At 41.4% G+C, this 18,494-nt stretch overlaps 1 protein-coding gene across 1 annotated transcript in view; it reads left to right on the forward strand.

Moving 5' to 3' along the window:
• The first annotated feature begins 925 nt into the window (after nt 1–925).
• Nucleotides 926–18,494, forward strand: part of LOC103149945 (1-phosphatidylinositol 3-phosphate 5-kinase-like) — a 38,789-nt gene continuing 21,220 nt past the window's right edge. The window contains exons 1-20 of the mRNA XM_016680279.1: nt 926–1,030; nt 1,946–2,145; nt 4,930–5,097; nt 7,586–7,597; nt 8,036–8,145; nt 8,705–8,876; nt 9,023–9,230; nt 10,321–10,410; nt 11,378–11,534; nt 12,490–12,647; nt 12,759–12,870; nt 12,961–13,108; nt 13,181–13,345; nt 14,439–14,501; nt 14,599–14,728; nt 15,366–15,546; nt 17,006–17,080; nt 17,205–17,312; nt 17,395–17,535; nt 18,305–18,431. Of these exons, the coding sequence (XP_016535765.1) occupies nt 987–1,030; nt 1,946–2,145; nt 4,930–5,097; nt 7,586–7,597; nt 8,036–8,145; nt 8,705–8,876; nt 9,023–9,230; nt 10,321–10,410; nt 11,378–11,534; nt 12,490–12,647; nt 12,759–12,870; nt 12,961–13,108; nt 13,181–13,345; nt 14,439–14,501; nt 14,599–14,728; nt 15,366–15,546; nt 17,006–17,080; nt 17,205–17,312; nt 17,395–17,535; nt 18,305–18,431 (2,569 nt within the window). The 5' untranslated portion in view covers nt 926–986. The remainder of the gene's footprint in view (nt 1,031–1,945; nt 2,146–4,929; nt 5,098–7,585; nt 7,598–8,035; nt 8,146–8,704; nt 8,877–9,022; nt 9,231–10,320; nt 10,411–11,377; nt 11,535–12,489; nt 12,648–12,758; nt 12,871–12,960; nt 13,109–13,180; nt 13,346–14,438; nt 14,502–14,598; nt 14,729–15,365; nt 15,547–17,005; nt 17,081–17,204; nt 17,313–17,394; nt 17,536–18,304; nt 18,432–18,494) is intronic.

Below are 18,494 nucleotides of genomic sequence, written 5' to 3' on the forward strand. Positions count from 1 at the left end.
TATCCGACTTTACTTTACTTATGTGCACCACCCAGGGGTGAGCCATCGGGTTACACGTGAAACACTATTTTTACCCCTGACGCCACCATATAATTTTTTTACTAAATAAACATGATATTCTACTCTTATTTAAGATGTCTAAACATCATTTGGCCAATTTCTAGTTTAAATTCTTATTTTTAAACTATTTATTTTTAGTAATGTTTCTGATAAATGACTGGATACTTTTTTTTTGAGTGAAATGAGTAGTGCACAGTTTTAGGCTTTAATTGATGTCTCCGAATGCAGCAGAAGCTGTCTGTTCTCGGGCTATCGTCTGACGACGCTCGGTGCTTGATTAGTTAGGGCTGGGTTTGCTGCTTGTTGTTTTAACGGAGTCGGCTTCTTCTTCCAAATGTTTGACAGCTGCAGCCACTTCAGGAATTGGAGTCCCCCTCTGCTCTCAGTTATGTCAGCTTCATAAAGTTAATAGGTAACCTGCTTGTTTTACATTTCGCTTTTACTCTTCACCGACCAACGCAGATGCAGCTTCCCGGCTAGTTAGCACTCGAAGCTAACTCCATACAACCTTATAGGCATCAGCTGCTGCTGACATTAGCTAACCCTCAGCTTAGATTGATTAAGCTTTTTTTTCCGCTTCTCCTGCGAATGATAAGCCTCTAAGTCATAACATTATCTTTAAGTTGTTAATAAAAGCAACCCATTATGTAACAAATGTACTGACACTTTAATTTACTCATAACAAATGTAGCTGAATCTGCCCAGTGTCGCTTTAGTGTATCTGTTAAAAACCAAAGAGTGTTCGCGGGGTCTCTATCAGCTCCCCCGGTGACTCTGACAGAGACCGACAGAGCCGGGTTAGGGCGGTGCTTTCTGTTTTCCGGGTCTGGGACTTTGCTATAAAGCTTCGGTCTGTTTTGATCACATGATAAGGTGAGCGGAGTGTGGTGCCATTTACATCGGCTTTCTCTTCACTATAATCCAAGATGGCATTCATTTCCAACTCCAGCTCTATTGCCTTTTTCAGAAGGTAAGCACCGCAGAATCTCCAGGACGAGCTTTTCCTTTCTGTTTCAGTCGAGCACACAGAGGGCAGGGGCATCAGAGTCTCAGTTAACGATGTCAGCAGACCGCTAATGCAGAGGGCCACCAGTTCCTGTCACGAGTTCAGATCATCTGTGGAACTAAAGGGGCATGGGGGGCCTTTAATCCATGTGGCTCATTTAGACAGCAGCAGGGATGTGAGGGCGAACTGGATGGAAAACTGTAAAGCTGGAAAAAAATCACTCGTTTCTCTTTGAGGAAATCGTTTTAAGGAAGTAGAAAATAAATCTTATTGAGAATCCTTTTTCTGGTATCAAAACAGAGCTCAGGCTGGGTAAAGTGATTTCCTGCTGAACTGGAACATTTTCTGTTCTGGTTAATACCAGATATTTCTGTGATCTGGAAGCAAGACTAGACTAGACCTGAAGTATTTCCTCCCAGCAGGTGTGTCCTGTAGAGGATGAACTTTGCCAGTGATTCGGGTGAAGCTGAAACTCGGCAGTCCTGCCAACGCCAGGAGATCTAAATCTGGCTCACTACTTCTTAATAGTGAGCGCTACTGTCTGTAGCTCCTGCTGGTGTTAGTGCCCTGTTCAAATAATAAAAAATAACAGAATAAATAAATAAACAGCTGAAACTTTGCTCAGATTGCACAGGTAAGAGCATTACTAAATGCTTTTATGCTTCTTGTTCTTAAAGACGCATACTGTTCTTGAGATTAACACACTTCTAGAGACTGACTATAGCTCTGGCTTCCTCTGCTTCTGGAAAAGTTGGGAATCTGATTTCAGTATTTTCCATGTCTTGATATATGTTGGAAAAATTCACATTTCTTTCCTGGTAGTGCAGAGCAAAAGTTTGAACTTCTTCACAACCGTGTCCCCGTGTGTTTCCTCTGCAGCCGGGATAGCAGCGTCATGGCTGCAGATGACAAATCCTCTTCATCTTCCTCGACGGAGTGGAACATCGAGCCGCCGGCCTCCTCTCCCACCAGCCCCTCACACCTGACCCACTTCAAACCGCTGACTCCGGAGCAGGATGAGCCTCCGCTCCGCTCCGCCTACAGCTCATTCGTCAACCTGTTTCGTTTCAGCAGTAAAGGTAGGGTTTGGTCCCAAAGCCGAAGCTCAGAAAGTGTTTTTTTTGGATTCGCTTTGCAGCTCTGTTAACTTTAGAAAATGCATACAGTCGATTTGGAGCTAAAAAGCAAAGTGCTCAATCTGCTGTGCAATGAACTGCAGAAACACGCCTGCTATGGCGTTCGAATGGGGCTGCAGACATATCCACACTTCAATAAGGATACATCTGGACTCTTGGATGGAAAAGGGCAAACTGAACTTTTTTATCCACAAGGCCCTGGAATGTCTCTGCTCTACAGAATGCTGTTGCTACCAGTGCAGCTGTTCAGCATCATCAGCAGGAGGGTGTGAACAGAGAGGTGAAGACTCATGGATCATGGCCTTGTGACTAGGCCTTGAACGGGAGACTGCAACATTTACCATTTTTCCTCTCAGTCCAGTGTAATGTAACTTGTTTAGAGCTAGCGTCGGTTCATGGCCTTTTAAAAAAAGACGACTTATAAATATCTACTATCGCAAATGTGTTGTCCTTTGGACAGAATCACCATTTTATTTCTATTTTTGGGTTTTAAAAGATATAAAACATAAAACATTTGCAAAAAAAAGTCTAAAAAAACTCCAAATAGTTTCCAACTTATTGACAAGAATATTAGATCTACTAAATCCTACCGGTAAGATTAGTCTAATTTAGTTGTGGAAAATCATTAAAGAAAACTGAAAATGGCTAAATCTGCATTTTTGCCAAAGTTATTAAGAGCCGTGGCAGAAGGTCGTAAGGCTGACCCCTGGATCTGGGCTCAATGTTTCTTTGAATTATACAAAAATCTATAACATGATGCCTGAAATCAGAAAAATGTGTGATTGTGATAATGTTGTGGACATTTTCTATTATTATATTGACTGTAATTAACCTACATTTAGAAAAGAGGCAGCTTTATGTAAGAGAACACATTAAATAATGACGCCAGCCGTCTCGCTAAGCTTTAACATTTCAGCTCGTATTCAGTCTATCCAACTGTTTGAGTTTATCCTTAATATACATTTCAAAACTTTTGCATACTCTGTGTATGTAAATCACACAGTATGTGATTTACATATGCAGTTTTTTTTTTTTTTCTGGCTCTTAATCCAGTCATGGACGAAGAGAGGGAATCACAGAACACACACGCACTCACACACTCACACCACTATGGTGCCGTTGCAGGCCAGTTAACCTAACATGCATATATTTAGGTTGTTGGAGGAAACCAGAGTTGCTGGTTAGGTGGAACCTTCTTGCTACAAGGGAACAGTTCTAACAACAACCGTTCACCATGGAAACGAGATAAAAGGGTTTGTGCTACTGGCAAACCTTTTGGTCGTTCATTTGTCATTCTCAGTGAGTCACAGCCAGGTTTCCTGTTATTTAGTTCTGCTGCTGAGGCTTGCCCAGCACATGGTGGGCAAGCTTCTGCTTTTTGGCACAGTTGAATTAAATTAGTTGTTTACATTATTGACCGAAAGCCTAATTATTCTTGTTTAAATTTGGCTTCAAAAATGCTTTGCGTCTGAGACCATCGTCCTTTAAACCTCACAATGTGCTGTATTTGTTAAACGTGTTGATATAAATCTGAGTGATTTAAATGTTCTGTAAATTTTTTTTATGACATCACGTGTTGTAACGGACTCTTGGATATCATGTGAGTCGTTATGTGTCTTTGCATCTAAATTCAGGAGATCTGAACACCACATGACTTGTGTTTGTAGTCTGAGGTCTGCACCATGCTCAGTTTCTATGTGCTCCAAATCAGGACCAAACTTTCAGAAAACTGCAAAAACATCTGAAAGACTGAGTTTATTTAAATCAAAGTTGGAAACCCACCTGCTTAGAGCTGCCTTTGATGATGGCGGTTGACACAATGTCATGTTTATTGTTTCACATTTGGTGACTGTATGATGTTGAACTGCCTTGTTGCTGAAAATATGATGTACAAATAAATTTGACTTGAGTTGGCATGGAAGCTCAGAGTGACTCCGCCCCCCCAAAAAACATCTAAACAATCATCAAGTCGTCATCAAGTCGTCATCAAGTCGTCATCAAGTCATCATGTCATCAAGTCGGCAACATGTAGACGCAAGATTTAGTTCTTGCCAGTTTTATTTGTTATGAATCAAACTACATTGGCCCTGACCTATCACTCTCTTTTACGGTTTAGTTTTTTGTTCAGAAAAATACAATTAAAAAGGAAAAATAAGAAAAACGGACTTATTCCTTTTAATATTTAGTTTTGTGTTTTAGTGCTGTTAATATTTTATTTCATATTGATGTTTTAAAATGAAAAAAATGGATGCCTGTCAGAGTCACTGAGGGAGAGAAAGGGGAGGAGTCTCATGTAAAACAAAGTTGTTCTTAACACAGTTTAATTGCTTCATCCATTATTCAGTCTCCATTATTATTTTGCAATTATTTCACAATTATGAATCAATATATAAATAAATATTTTTTATCATTGCCGATTTCCACAAATTTGCAACTATCCATCCATCAGTTATGCAGATTGATATTTGAAACCTGAAATATCTCTTTTTTTTTTTTAAAGAAAATGTTTGTTTTTAAATTTTACAACTTCGCCAAAGAATCACTTGGAACTCCAGGAATCTTTTAGTCTGAAATGTTTTTAAAAAGCGTAGGAACCCTGCAGGATGCAAACGGAAGGAAATTCTTCTTCTCACCTGGCCCACAAACGTGACTGTACATCAGGGTAGAACGCCTTTTCTCTGCCTGTCTTCTGTCTTTTGTGACGTTGTGTGTGTTGTCTGTGTGCAGAAGAGGGCCGTCCCGTGGTCACAGTTTCGGAGAAGGCGGACGTCCCACCCCCTCGGCGGCAGGCAGAGAGACGGAGCTTGTCCTCCAGTCCTTCCCACTCTGTGCACAACTCGAGGACACACCAGAAGCAGCATCCTGACATCCTCAGACGCACGTCTACTGTCTCTGGTAAAACACACACACATACAAATCAGAGATTAGGTTATTTTTTATTGGGGTTTTTTTTCTCCTGCAGCAGAAAAATGTTTCGAAAAGATTTTGTGAGTTCTTTTTCTTAACCCCACACATCTTTGGTTTCTGACATCAGAAAATGTGCAAGTTTGCCATTTGCTTTTGTAAATACTTTGCACTCTCCTGTATGGTAAATGGAAGAAAAACAAGAAATGTGATTGAATTTTTGTGTGTCACACTGTTATTGATTGGTTTAGCTGTTCTTTAAAGCCTTTATGCTGCTGACCTGGCGTTGTTGAGCTAATCAGAACCACTGATAACACTGTGCCTTTCTGTAGTCTTCTAGGCTTTGGTCAGTCCTGCTTTATAGATCCATCCCAAGAATATTTTTTTGCCTTATTGAAGATTTCTTTTTCATTCTCTATATACGCTTTTATAGAGAATGTTCATGTTAGTTGTTCAGGTTCCTGGTTTTTGTGTGAAGTTTTAAAATGCACCTTCAGAGTATATACACCTGATCATAGTTTTGATCAGGTATACCATTTCTAATTTTTAAACAATCAGTTGTTGGAAAAAAAGATGAGTGTTGACAGGTAAAAACTGGAAGAAAAAGTCAGTTTGACATTTAACGCACATTAATTTTAGTCTGTGGTTAATGTTAGCTGGGATGTTTGGACAGCAAGCAGGAAGACAGTGGCTAAAATGTCTGTTTTCTTTAGTCTTTCTCGGATCATAAGGGTTCTAATCTTAACTAAAGAGTATGATGCTAAAGTACAGTCTAAGAACATTCTGCTCAGGTCCCAAAGACGACAGAAACGTAGAGACTATGTCTACCAGAGTTTCAAAATAGGGGCAGAGAAAATAAAAAGTCCAAATGTTTCCGACCTCTAAACTGATGCATGCTAAAGAGCTCCAACTTGGCTTGAGTTCTGTACTTTGACCTGAAAATCTAAGTCAGGCCCCATGTATGATCTGGTGAAGCTGTGCTCCACTTCTACACCCGTTCTGTCAGCACACTCTATGAGGAAACCTTGGTGTGTCGCATCAGAAGCATGCATGAAGAATCCAAAAGGTTTCTTCATGCAGCCCAACAAGGCATGTTGGCAGCCTTGTTGGCAGCCCAACAAGGCATGTTGGCAGCCTTGTTGGCAGCCCAACAAGGCATGTTGGCAGCCTTGTTGGCAGCCCAACAAGGCATGTTGGGCTGCCTCAAAAACTGCAGCATTGAATCAGATCAGATTAGCAACTAATAAGTACTCTGATCTCTGATGTTGCACCAAGAAGTTGGCTGGTGACCTGCTTTGGCCGATTCTTTCCCCAGCTTCAATGCCAGATGACAACTTGTTTTATTTTCTGTCAGCGAACGCATCCTCCTGAGTGCTTCAAGGTTGGGACACTGTCGCTTTTCAGTATCAGTGGTGTGTTTGAAATGAATTCAGAGAACCTACCAGAGATGTAAGAAACTATTTAAAAGTTAAGGTTTTAATCACATGTTTGTCATTCAGACTGGCAGAGAGATAAAAAGCAAGTCAATTTATTTGGACAGCACATTTCAGCACCAAGGCAGTTCAAACTGCTTTACGTCACAAAAACATCAAACGATCATCAATTATGAAACAAACAATAAGCATTTTGTCAGATGCCATCATCAAAATGCTTGTTTTAACAACAGCAGACCTTTAATGTATTTTGGTGCTTTGCCATTCAGTGATGTATAAACTAACAGAAGAATTGTATGCATTGTTCTCTTCTTTCTCCTCATTGGTGTATGATGCTCTGACTCTTTCTGTGACGGCTAAGAAAGTATGTACTCCCTTCGGTGTCCCCTGTACCAGCTCAGGAAAAACCTGGGTGCAATTTGGAGGTGTGCGTGTGTTTGCAGGACATAGAATCCAGCCTTTTCCTACATAAACATCTTCTCTACCCTGTCAGAACTGACACACTGAGGTGATGTCTTTGTAGATGAGCTGATGACATGACAAACACACGTTGCATAGTGCTTGTATTGCCATTGCTCTTTCCATTTTAAAGATTTTTTTCCTTTTGCGACATGTTTCTAATTTCTCCGCTCCTTTCCATTTTCTTTTTCATCTCTAAATTGCTTTTGCAGTCTTCCTACTGCTTTTGCAAAGGCTCTTTCAACAATTTCCAGCTCCTGCTCCGTTGTGTCAAACACAAGTTGACTGTTGTATTTCTGTGCATGCGAGTCCTACCTGCTTCCTCTGTCATGGACCTGGAAGCTTGGAGAGGCCCACATAGAGACTGACCCTGCTGGCCGGTTGGCTGTTTGTGACACTGAGCTGGAAGCTCAACAGTAGGAAAATATCAACAGCAGTTCAGAGATGAGCAATGACAGCATTGCACTGGATGAGAGCAACTAAAGCAGTATGAATGATGGTTAGTTTGAAAAGTATTGAAAGATGGCGGTCCAGGTTGTAACATCTCATATCTTTTTTTTTTTTTTTTTTTGTTTTTTTAATTGCAGTGGATTGGCCAGGTGAGGCTTTTCTGCACTGTGTGGATTTACTAAGATGCCTTTAGGTTGTGTGTGTGTTTGAGTGCATGGAGTGTGTCTGACATTTGCACTTACTACAAAGCTTTCTACTAGTGTGGTTTGTCTTAAAGTTTCTTTTTCTTAACATGGGAACTAACTGTATTGTTTTGATTTTTAAAGCTAACACTTTGACTCTACGTGCTTATCCAGTCTATGGAAACTCTTGCTTTTCATATTTTGTTTCCTTTTGTAATTTTTAGGAAAGCTCATCACCAGGTGTTAAAGTGCATTGTCAATTATTTTTTGCTCATCACTTACTGCATTGTGATTACAGATTAAATATATTCAAAATGTTGACAATGCACCAGCAAAGATCTTACTAATAATGAAAGCATTTCATTTTATTTGTCGATTTCTGAATAATTTCTTGCCTGATTCCAGATGGCAGCAGGAAGTCTGATGCATCTCTCAGCAGTCACGACCCTCGCACTGCTGTACAACTTCGCACCGCACTGAAGAGGCTGAAGGAGATCATGGAGGGAAAGAGCCAGGTACCGAACCCAACAGAACCGCTGACACTCGGGGTGTCCGCAAACATGGTTTCCTTTTTTCCTCACCTCCCTTTTGCTCCTAGATGTCTTGAAAGAGATGTATATAAACATTAACTTCTAATTTATGGAAGAAAGTTGTGGTTGTTACACTACTATCCATGGTAAAATATGTTCCCTCAACTTTCAGAGTTGGTGAATGAATCTATTTATAAAGCTCTTTCCACAGACATTGCAGTTCAATTCAAAAACATTGTATTTATCCCAAGAGGAATTTAATGTGGTCATAACTCATGCAATCAAAGCATCTTCAGAGAGTCATTGTGGATGTTGATGTGGTAGGCAGGAAGGATCTCCTGTAGCGGTCAGTCTTCCAATGTACCTGTATTTGGTCAGAGACATCTCTGTCAATATCTGTGCAGTAAAGACGATATTTCACCATCACATGACGGAAGAGTTAGGTTTATCCTACCCTTAACTGTGATTAAGCGGATCACGAAAAGCAGAAATCGTTTTTAATGTGACAGAATTCTAAGCTACGCCTCATGTTGTTCACCTTCAGGACAGTGATCTGAAACAGTACTGGATGCCCGACAGCCAGTGTAAGGAATGCTACGACTGCAACGAGAAGTTCACCACCTTCCGCCGCAGACACCACTGCAGATTGTGTGGCCAGATCTTCTGCAGCCGCTGCTGTAACCAGGAGATCCCTGGAAAGTTCATGGGTTACACAGGTGAGCAACATCTTCGTCTTTCATCCATATTGCCTGACATGATTTGAACAATTTGATCTTTTTTAGATCAATAAATTGTTGTTAGTGCTTTTTCTCACGTCTTTGGTTATTTCATTTGAGCTTTTTTCCCCCCTCTCCCGGTGCAGGAGACCTGCGGGCTTGCACGTACTGTCGGAAGCTAGCGCTAAGCTACACTCACTCTGCAGACTCCAGCTCCATCGGCGAGGACCTGAGTGCCTTGTCGGACTCTCCCTGCTCTGTGTGCGTGCTGGAACCCAGCGAGCCTCGGACACCTGTGGGAGGACGCAAAGCCAGCCGGAACATCTTCCTCGAGGAAGACCTGACCTGGCAAAGGTGAACACACTCGGAAAACACGAGAAATCTGACACATTTCCAAAGAGTTCCAGTTGGACACTGATAAAAGCTCTTCATGAGTTCCTCACTCAGTCTAAACTTTGAGCTTCACACCTCATTTAGTGTTGGACAGGCTATGCTTAAAGGATTAATCTTGGTAAAATAGAATATTACTGAAAAGTTAATTTATTTCCATAGTTAAATGCAAAAAGTGAAACTAATATGATACAGATTTATAGCACATAAACTCAACTTTCAATAAAAAATGCTTTATACAGTTCTTGGACACTGTGCAACAAGCTTAGTTTAAAAATGTCTTTTTGTGACTTGTCTCCTTAAGGATGTTGTCAAGTCGGCCGTCTTTCCCATGATTGTGTAGGGAAAGCCATAACATTCTTGTGTTTATTGGTCTGGCGTAAGACCGTCGAGTTTTCTGAGAAACGTCCAGTTTTTTAAAGTTAATGTTAAAAAAAGTATTTGAAATGTATCTCTCTATGGTACATAATATACATTTTTCTATGTTGTTATTGAAATAAATGAGGTTTTGGAGAATATTCTACTTTAATTAGGTCAGTGTTTGGAGTGGGATGCAGCTGTTTATTGTTTGTGTCTGTCTCAGACTAGTGGTGAGAATAATCCTGCTACAGAGCTGGGTTCATGTCAGCCTGACTCAACCATAAAGAAAACATTTGAATTATGATAAATCACAAAGCTCTGTAGCTAATCTTTTGGTGCTTTACGTAACATAATTAAAAAGGAATCCATTCTAACTCTACCTGTACTGCATGCTCTCCTTGACCCTCTTTTCTTCTCTTGCTGTTTTGCTTTCTGTCGACTTTCCCTGCTAACTTCCCTCTCTTTCTTGTTGACATAGAAAAACTCCTATTGGGATGAGAAAGAAGTGAGTCTTGTTGGTTTTTCTTCATTTTTTTCCCCCCCACATCGGCCTCAACATTCAGGGCTGATGCGCTCTAGCTCCTATAACTTTCCTCTTTGCTCAGATGTACAGCTTATAAATCTGATGTGACTTGTAAAACTGTCGTAAATAAAACAGTTGAAAGGGAGAATAAACCACTCTGTCTGTCATTAGCATGATTCACCAGGAGCCTCAGAGCAGCGGCCTCGCCTCCAGACTCTCTACCCTGCCAGAGGATGTGGGGAAGTCACCAGCGAGGAAGAGGTCAGTCATTTGCTCCTTTGGGTTGTTTGTGGTTCTGCTAAAAGAAAACTTGTTTCTTTACATCAGGTCCTCATTTTCTGAACTTTAGCTCATTCCTCTGTTGCAAACGATATCCAGTGTTTTCAAAACAACCGACCTTATGAGCACTTCCTGACTAAATCGAGCCGTTTGCCTTGTGTTGTATAGTGTGTAGTGATGAGCTAAACAGTGCAGTGTGTAATTCAGAAGTTCCCAAATAACAGAAAATAGTCATTCCACCTGGATGGACTCCTTGACTTTCTTTGAATGCTGTTTCAGGAATTCCTGACGGTCCTGTCATTATTGTAGTCCAGAAGAAACGCTTCAATTTCTCCAAATGTGATTGGTTCATTTTGTATTGATACTGACTCAAAAGAGTATCTTTGAATATTTATTTTTTTTCTAATATCAATTACAACAAGATGTCAATTGTTTTGAGAACTGTACGTGCAGTCAACCTTCATTCGTCCAGACAGAGCACATGCAGGAAGTAACATGAAATGAAGAATTGCTATTAACAGGGCATTGCTGTGATATTTAAGTAGACATTCTGTATCAGCAGTGCATAGGTGTGTATTATGTTTTACAGTTGTTGGACTCATACTGCTGGTGACAACTTAGCTGGTGATCCACTTGCATAGACTACAGTATCAGTATCTGCTTCTGTCTGTTTTTCAGTTATTACCTTATAAATCTGTGCATTTTGAATTAAAATTTCATAAATTATTTGTGTTGTACCAGTTGATGCAGTTACTCAGGTATCTAACCAAGTTATCAGACTTGACGAGCATCGGCCCATTGTATTATCTTCCCTTTATGTACAGTGCTCATGTCTGTAAAACAATTTCTTGGAGAGGAAATGACATCAGACATTCCAGTGATCAATAATGTTTGCTTTTTACCAACCTGTAGCTGGTGTTTTTATGAACTCGTTTTTTGTCGTTCTCAGGTCGGCGAGTGTGACCAACCTACCACTGGACCGGTCCGGATCCACCCTGGTTCCGGCCTACGACAGCTCGGTCAGTCCGCCCACCAGCCGGGCCATGGCCGGCACCAAGAGCGGCACCAAGCTTGACCACAGTGAGGAGGAGAGGAAGATCCTGCTGGTGTGTGATTTGGCCTAAACGTCTCTGTCATCCTGTTGTTTTAGCAGCTCATAGTGAAGTTCAGTGTCAAAATGAGAGAACTAACTGCATCTGAGGCTGCATATGGTCTCCACTGCGGGCCCATAGTCTGGACTTTTGGCCCTAGTATACTTTTCTGTCAGACTATTCACCCTGTGAGCCTTAATGGGCTTTTCAAGGAAATCTTTCTCAGTTGAAATGAGAAGACCATGTGCTTAATGGGATAGTTTGGATTTTTTTTTTTTAAAGTGGGGTTATGTGGATGTGTTATGATCACTCAGTACCTTACCTAACCTAGATGACATCTAAACATCTTACATTTGTGTAAATCCTGGACTTTCAAATTATGTTAAAATGAAAAATGCAAACAGTTCATCTGAACCTTAGTTTATAGAATTTCCTGCTGCATTATTATCTCTTCAGATGGTCTCCCTGGCAACCCATACTTATGGCCAAATCATCACATCCTTCTGCATCACAGAAGGTTATTTTCGCAGACTGTGTTTGTTGTAAATAACTTGTGACTTCTGCATAAATAGATGCTCAGTTCAAAGGTTAAATTATTATGTTTAAAGTAATGCTCTGTTATGATGGAAAAATGTGTATTTGCCTTAATCCTATTCAGCCTCCATGATATGTCTTGATGATATATCAAGACATATCATCTATGTCTTGATAACTATACAAGACATAGATGAAGAAATGATCTACCTCGGGTAAGATACTGACGGCTCATAATCCCCTCCCATTGAAGACTTAATGGAGCTCACAGATGAGAACATGACCTCGCTGGATGATGTCCTAGTTAAATAAGCTGGTGGTTTAAATCCCAAACAGTGTTCTGGCTGGGTTTAGGGGTACTGCTAAGGAACGGCATCAAATTATTCAAAACGTTTCCTCATGACGTCTGACATCACAGAAACTATGTTTGTTCCAGGACTCTTCCCAGCTCAAGGAGCTATGGAAGAAGATCTGCCACAACAACACAGGGATGGAGTTCCAGGACCACAGATACTGGCTGAGGACCTACCCCAACTGCATTGTGGGAAAGGAACTTGTTAACTGGCTCCTGAGGAATGGTACCATCTCCACCAGGTAGCATGTCGTTGAGCGTAGGAACGTTTAAGGCTTTCTGTCATCTCTCCAACTAATGTGAGAACAGAAACACTTAAACTGTAATATGTGTGTGTGTGTGTGTGTCTGCAGGGCCCAGGCTATTGCAATAGGCCAGGCATTAGTAGATGGTCGCTGGCTTGACTGTGTCACTCACCACGACCAGCTGTTCAGAGATGAGTACGCCCTTTATCGCCCCCTGCAGGTAGGAGCCCATTTCCTCGACACACAGGAATAGAAATGGCTGAAATGTTTTTTTCCTCCAGGACGCTTATCGTCTCTCCATCTGTACCAGAGCACAGAGTTCTCAGAAACGCCCTCTCCAGACAGCGACAGTATCAACTCCATCGAGGGACAGTCGGAGCCGTCCTGGTTCAAGGACATCAAGTTTGACGACAGCGACACAGAGCAGCTAACCTACGAGTCTGACTACACCGTGCCAAGTAGGCATGACACATGACAGTGTGGTGAGGCTTAGAGTGGTGGTGTGTGTATTAAAACCCGTCTGTGTCCAGATTCTGCCAGCCCCAGCAAGAGGACGTCGGTCAGCAGCTTCCATTCAGCGGTGGACAGCGACTCTGCCGCCTCCATCAACCTCAACATGGAGCAGAACAACGTGAATTTTCACATCAAGAAGCAGTCCAAGTACCCACATGTGCCACCTCCTGCAGACCAGAAAGGTAGGAAGATATGTTTAAAGATCTTCTACATGGATTCTGTAGATCAGTGGTGTCCAAATTGGGTCCTGGAGGGCCGGCGTCCTGCATGTTTTAGTTCTCTCCCTGGTTTAACATACCTGGATCCAATGATAGCTCATTAGAAGCCCAAACAAAAAAATGAAAAACCGAAAACGGTGGTAACAACAACAAGGAAAAAAACAAAAAAAGCAAGAAGCCCGCCCCCAAAAAAGGAACTTGGGCAACAACGCCGGAAAACCTCCTCAAATTTTTTTCAACGAACTAAAAACAAAATAAGGAACCTTTAAAAAAAAAGCAATTTTAACAAATTTGCCAAAACTCTCACTGTATTGTGACAGTCTGATATGAGAGAGATAATCTGTAAAAAGATTGGTCTGCTTCACCTCCTTCCTGAGCTGCTATTGCCTTCTGAAGAAATGCTCCGTTACTGGTTAAAAACAACCAATCAGAACCAGGAGGGGAGGGGCTTAGAGCTGTCAGTCAACTTTGTGTTTGTGATGCTAAATGTGCTAACGGCGGAAAAACAACTTAAGATTCCAGAAAAGATGTTAATTCACAGTCAGGGATAGCCATGCTAACTAGCCTTAGCATTCACGACAGGCTATGTTGTGGTGAACCAGCTGTAGCTTAGCAGAGAGCAAAGGGGAGGCTGTGAATGGCGTGTACATGATTGATAGTGCTAAGACCCTCCTCCTGGCTCTGATTGGTTGTTCCTGATGGAGCAGTGTATTTGTTCAGATGACAGCAGTACTGTAGGAGAAGGCAGGGGAGCCTGAACTTTTCATAGATTGTCTGTCTCGCATTATACTGACCCGGCATAGTGAGAGTTTCAACAAATTAGTCAGAATCATACTTTTTTGAAAGTTGCATACTGTCTAAAACGTTGCTGAATATAGTATAACTTTTCTAGTCGAGAATGTGTTGGGAGAAATTTTTTTTCCCCACCATCGTTTTCCTGCTTTCCCTCTAGCGCAGCACACTGATGCTTTGCATATAGTGCATACTCACTTTTTATTTTTTGAAATGATCCCTAATGCATTCAGTTCCATTAATTTTGTTGTGCACACTCTTCCAGCCGAGTTTCTCATTTCGGAGGACGGAGGGCAGAACATCATCATCAGTGATGCCTTCATCAAAGGTAGGAACTCGGCACTTCCTCATGCCGCAGTCGCGTTGTGTCACCAGAGCGGCTCCACAGAACTCTTCCTCTTTCTGAGCTGCTGTCTTTGTCGCAGAGTCTCTGTTCAACCGTCGCGTGGAGGAGAAGGCCAAAGAAATGCTGTTCACGCCGCTGGGCTGGCACCACAGCTCTCTGGATCAGCTCAGAGAGGAGAACGGGGAGAAGATGGCCATGGAGAGGCTGCTGTGAGTGGAGAGCCGTGTGTGTCTGTGGCTCATGATTGCTGTGAGAAGCTGAGATTCAAATCAGGGCTTCTTGTGCATTTGGTCCTGAAGGTGCTCATGTGGTCTGTAAAATCAAGAAGACAGTATATTTAAGTAGATTGTGCTTTTATGAACAGTCCACATACTAGCACTAGTTGCGTAAAAAGTGACTCAGAACAGATTGGTTTGCTCTTTTTAAACACTCATGACTTGTAGGCTGTAGCAAATAAACTAGATTCATTGTCTTGATGGATGGATTTACTTCAAATAACCTTTTATGGTGTTTGAAAAAATGTTTTCTATTTGCAGGTAGATCACATCCATGAATATTTTCCAGGCACATAGTGCTATTTCATAACACAGAGTTAAGCAATATCAGATATGACTTAAAGGAAAATTTTAATTGCGATTTAACACTTTGAAATTGGGCCTGTGTCTCTTTATAAACTCCTGCTCTTTCTGAAACTCTGCCTTCGGGAATTCATTACAACATGACACACTGTTCTTGGATGTGTTTCTGGCTGTTCTTGTAGTCAATGCTGTTCTCTGAAAATGATCAGTTTTTTGCTTTTCCTTCATGGATGTAGTGACTGACAAATAATCTGCCTGATCTGTTCAGCTCTGCCAACCACAGCCACATGATGGCGCTGCTGCAGCAGCTTCTCTACAGCGAGTCTCTGTCTCTGTCCTGGAGGGACATCATCGTTCCCGTGGTTCGGCAGGTGGTCCAGACGGTCCGGCCCGACGTTCGCAACTGTGACGACGACATGGACATCCGGCAGTTTGTGCACATCAAGAAGGTCAGACGAGTTTGGGAAGAGTGAGTTTGGACAGTCTGTCAGTTGTTTTCCAAAGCTCCCAGTGGTTCACTGGGATTAGCTGAGAAGTTTGAACTGAGTGAGCTCTCATGACGCTCAGGTCTTCTAGTTTCAGTTTTTAAAGTAAGTAAAAACATATGATGGAGTCACATCTTGGAGCAGAGAACCAGAATGGTAAATTCAAGACCTGATTTACCATCCTGGAAAATCAGATTTAGCTGAATGGTGAATCAGTATCCTGTTTTCAGGATGTGCTTCCTGAAAACAGTTTGAAAGGAAACTGAAGACATGTTTAATTTAATTTAGCTTTTACCTAAATTTGTATATACACAAGTTTATGATTCAAAATTTATTTAGTTTTTATGTTTAACAGTGTTTATAAATGAGGAATTTATTGAATATTTTTCCATGAACATTTTCATTTGAGCCGTTTTATCCTCTTATTACAACCATAAGATATAGTTATCTAACTAGTATTGCTAATACATATATATAATACTCTGATTTTGTTTTTAATGATGTAAAGCACTTTGAAATGCCTTGCTGCTGAAATGTGCTATACAAATAAAATTTGATTGATTTTTAATTTATTCATGAATAATTTCTAATTTTTATTCATTTTTATATTTCATTTAGATTTAGAAGTATTCACACTACATTTGTTTAATTTTGTTTTGAATAGTATTTGTATGTATCTGATAGTTTATTTATTTATGATGTTTTGTGTATACAGTTGAAACCAGAAGTTTACATACACCAAATAAAGACACACCTTTTTTTCTGTCTTTCTCTCTCTCTCTCTGTCTTTCTCTCTCTCTCTCTGTCTTTCTCTCTCTCTCTGTCTTTCTCTCTCTATCTCTGTCTTTCTCTCTCTCTGTCTCTCTCTCTCTCTCTCTCTGAAACTTTTCTTTTTAGGTCGGGTAGAATTACCAAAATTATTTCTGTTTGCTAAATGACAGAAAACTTAGCGAGAACAATTTTGGGGATTGTTTCACAACTTCCTTTAAATACATAATTTCTGTCTCTTTAAATAACAAGGGAAAACCCAGATGATGATGTCACAACTCTGGATAGTTCTGATAGGTGAGCTTAGACATTTAAGTCTTCAGACTGTTCTTAATAGATTCACTTCAGACAGTAAGAAACACAGGGGTTTCTCTTTTGATTCAGTATATGTAAACTTCTGGTTTCGTCTGCACATGGTGTAGAAATTCCTTTAGTTTAATGCTCCTGTGTTGATGTTCAACAGGTGTAATTTCTTTTGGTGCATTTGGCCATGTTTGTTAGGGGTTTCATCCATGTGGCACGGTGGGGCACTGGTCTTTTTTTTTTTTTTTAATCCTGTAAATCACTTTGTGTTGCACACCGTTGTATGAAAGGGACCATTAAAATAAAGGTGAAATGATTGGTTGAATAAATCTCACCTATCTTTGTGGTTCAGATTCCTGGAGGCAGGAAGTTTGACTCCAAGATGGTAAACGGCTTCCTGTGCACCAAGAACATCGCCCACAAAAAGGTAAAGGCATTTTCTGTGTGGCTAAAGTTTCCACTGTTGAACATTTTGCACCAGCACAAATGCAGGAAAAGGGTTCTGGTGGTCAAAGTGCTGTTATTAAAGTGTAATTCTCACCTGTAATCAGATGAACTCCTCTATCAAGAACCCCAAGATTCTGCTGTTGAAGTGCTCCATCGAGTACCTGTACAGAGAAGAAACCAAGTTCACCTGCATCGAGCCCATCGTGCTCCAGGTGAGGCGGTTACTCTGACACGAAGACACACGGGTCACGCCTCTGCTCTAAAGCTCTGGTGTTATTGCCACCTCTGCTACAGGAACGGGAGTTCCTGAAAAACTACGTTCAGCGGATTGTAGACGTCCGCCCCAACCTGGTGTTGGTGGAGAAGACGGTGTCGCGTATCGCTCAAGACATGCTGCTGGAGCACGGCATCACGCTGGTCATCAACGTCAAATCGGTCAGTGGGACATGTCCCAGCCATCCGGTGGTTAACGTCCTCTGCAGAAGCACAGAAGATGAAGAAGTCCTGTGATCAGTGTAGTTCTAACCTGACTGCTACTGCTGAGTGTGGGAACATCTGCTGGTTAATTTTTAAAAGATAGTTGAAGTTCAGCTCAGCACTTCTCTCCGCAGTAGAGGATGGTTGTGTACAGTGCAGGCTTCATAGCGTCAAACCGATGCATTACATGCATCACAGACAAACGTCCAGACACTCTGGATGACGCAAAGTGTAAAACAAATGGCTGTCTGTGCTTATTCCAGATTATAATCTTGAACAAAATGTCATTATCCTCAAAATGGTACATTAACAAACTGGCCCAGATTTTCTTAATCTTAGTGATCACCTTATACTTGGATGTGAAACCAATTTTATCTACCTGTACCAAGGTCTGAAAGAGAGAGGGCTTAGTGATGGGGCTGATAGACCCGCCCACCAGATCCTGTCTGCATATGCACAGTTAACTATTGTCACCCCACTGTTACCTTAGCAACAACAAATAGTATTGACCAAAATAAGAATCGGTAGGTCAGGCTTTTTAAAGATCGGGGATTGGCCAGAAAACTGCAGTGGTTACAGCCTGAATGCTCAACATAAAAAGCCGTTTCTTTTTTCTAACTACAGTGAAATATAATGGCAATGAATGTTTTGGACAAAAGGACTATCCCAGTTTGTTCTTGATGGGTTCATTAATAGGGAGTGATAACTTTTTCTTTCTCCATGGTAGCAAGTCTTGGACCGAGTGAGTCACATGACCCAGGGGGACCTGGTGATGTCCATGGACCAGCTCCTCACCAAACCTCGCCTGGGAACCTGCCACAAGTTCTACATGCAGCCCTTCTCCCTGCCCAACAGTAAGACCCTCTGTCAGCCGCCGCCGCCATCTGTCAGACATGTAGTCATTCCTCTCTGTCCGT

The sequence above is a fragment of the Poecilia formosa genome, unplaced genomic scaffold, assembly GCF_000485575.1.
Source record: "Poecilia formosa unplaced genomic scaffold, Poecilia_formosa-5.1.2 Scaffold239, whole genome shotgun sequence".
NCBI classification, from domain to species: Eukaryota; Metazoa; Chordata; class Actinopteri; order Cyprinodontiformes; family Poeciliidae; genus Poecilia; species Poecilia formosa.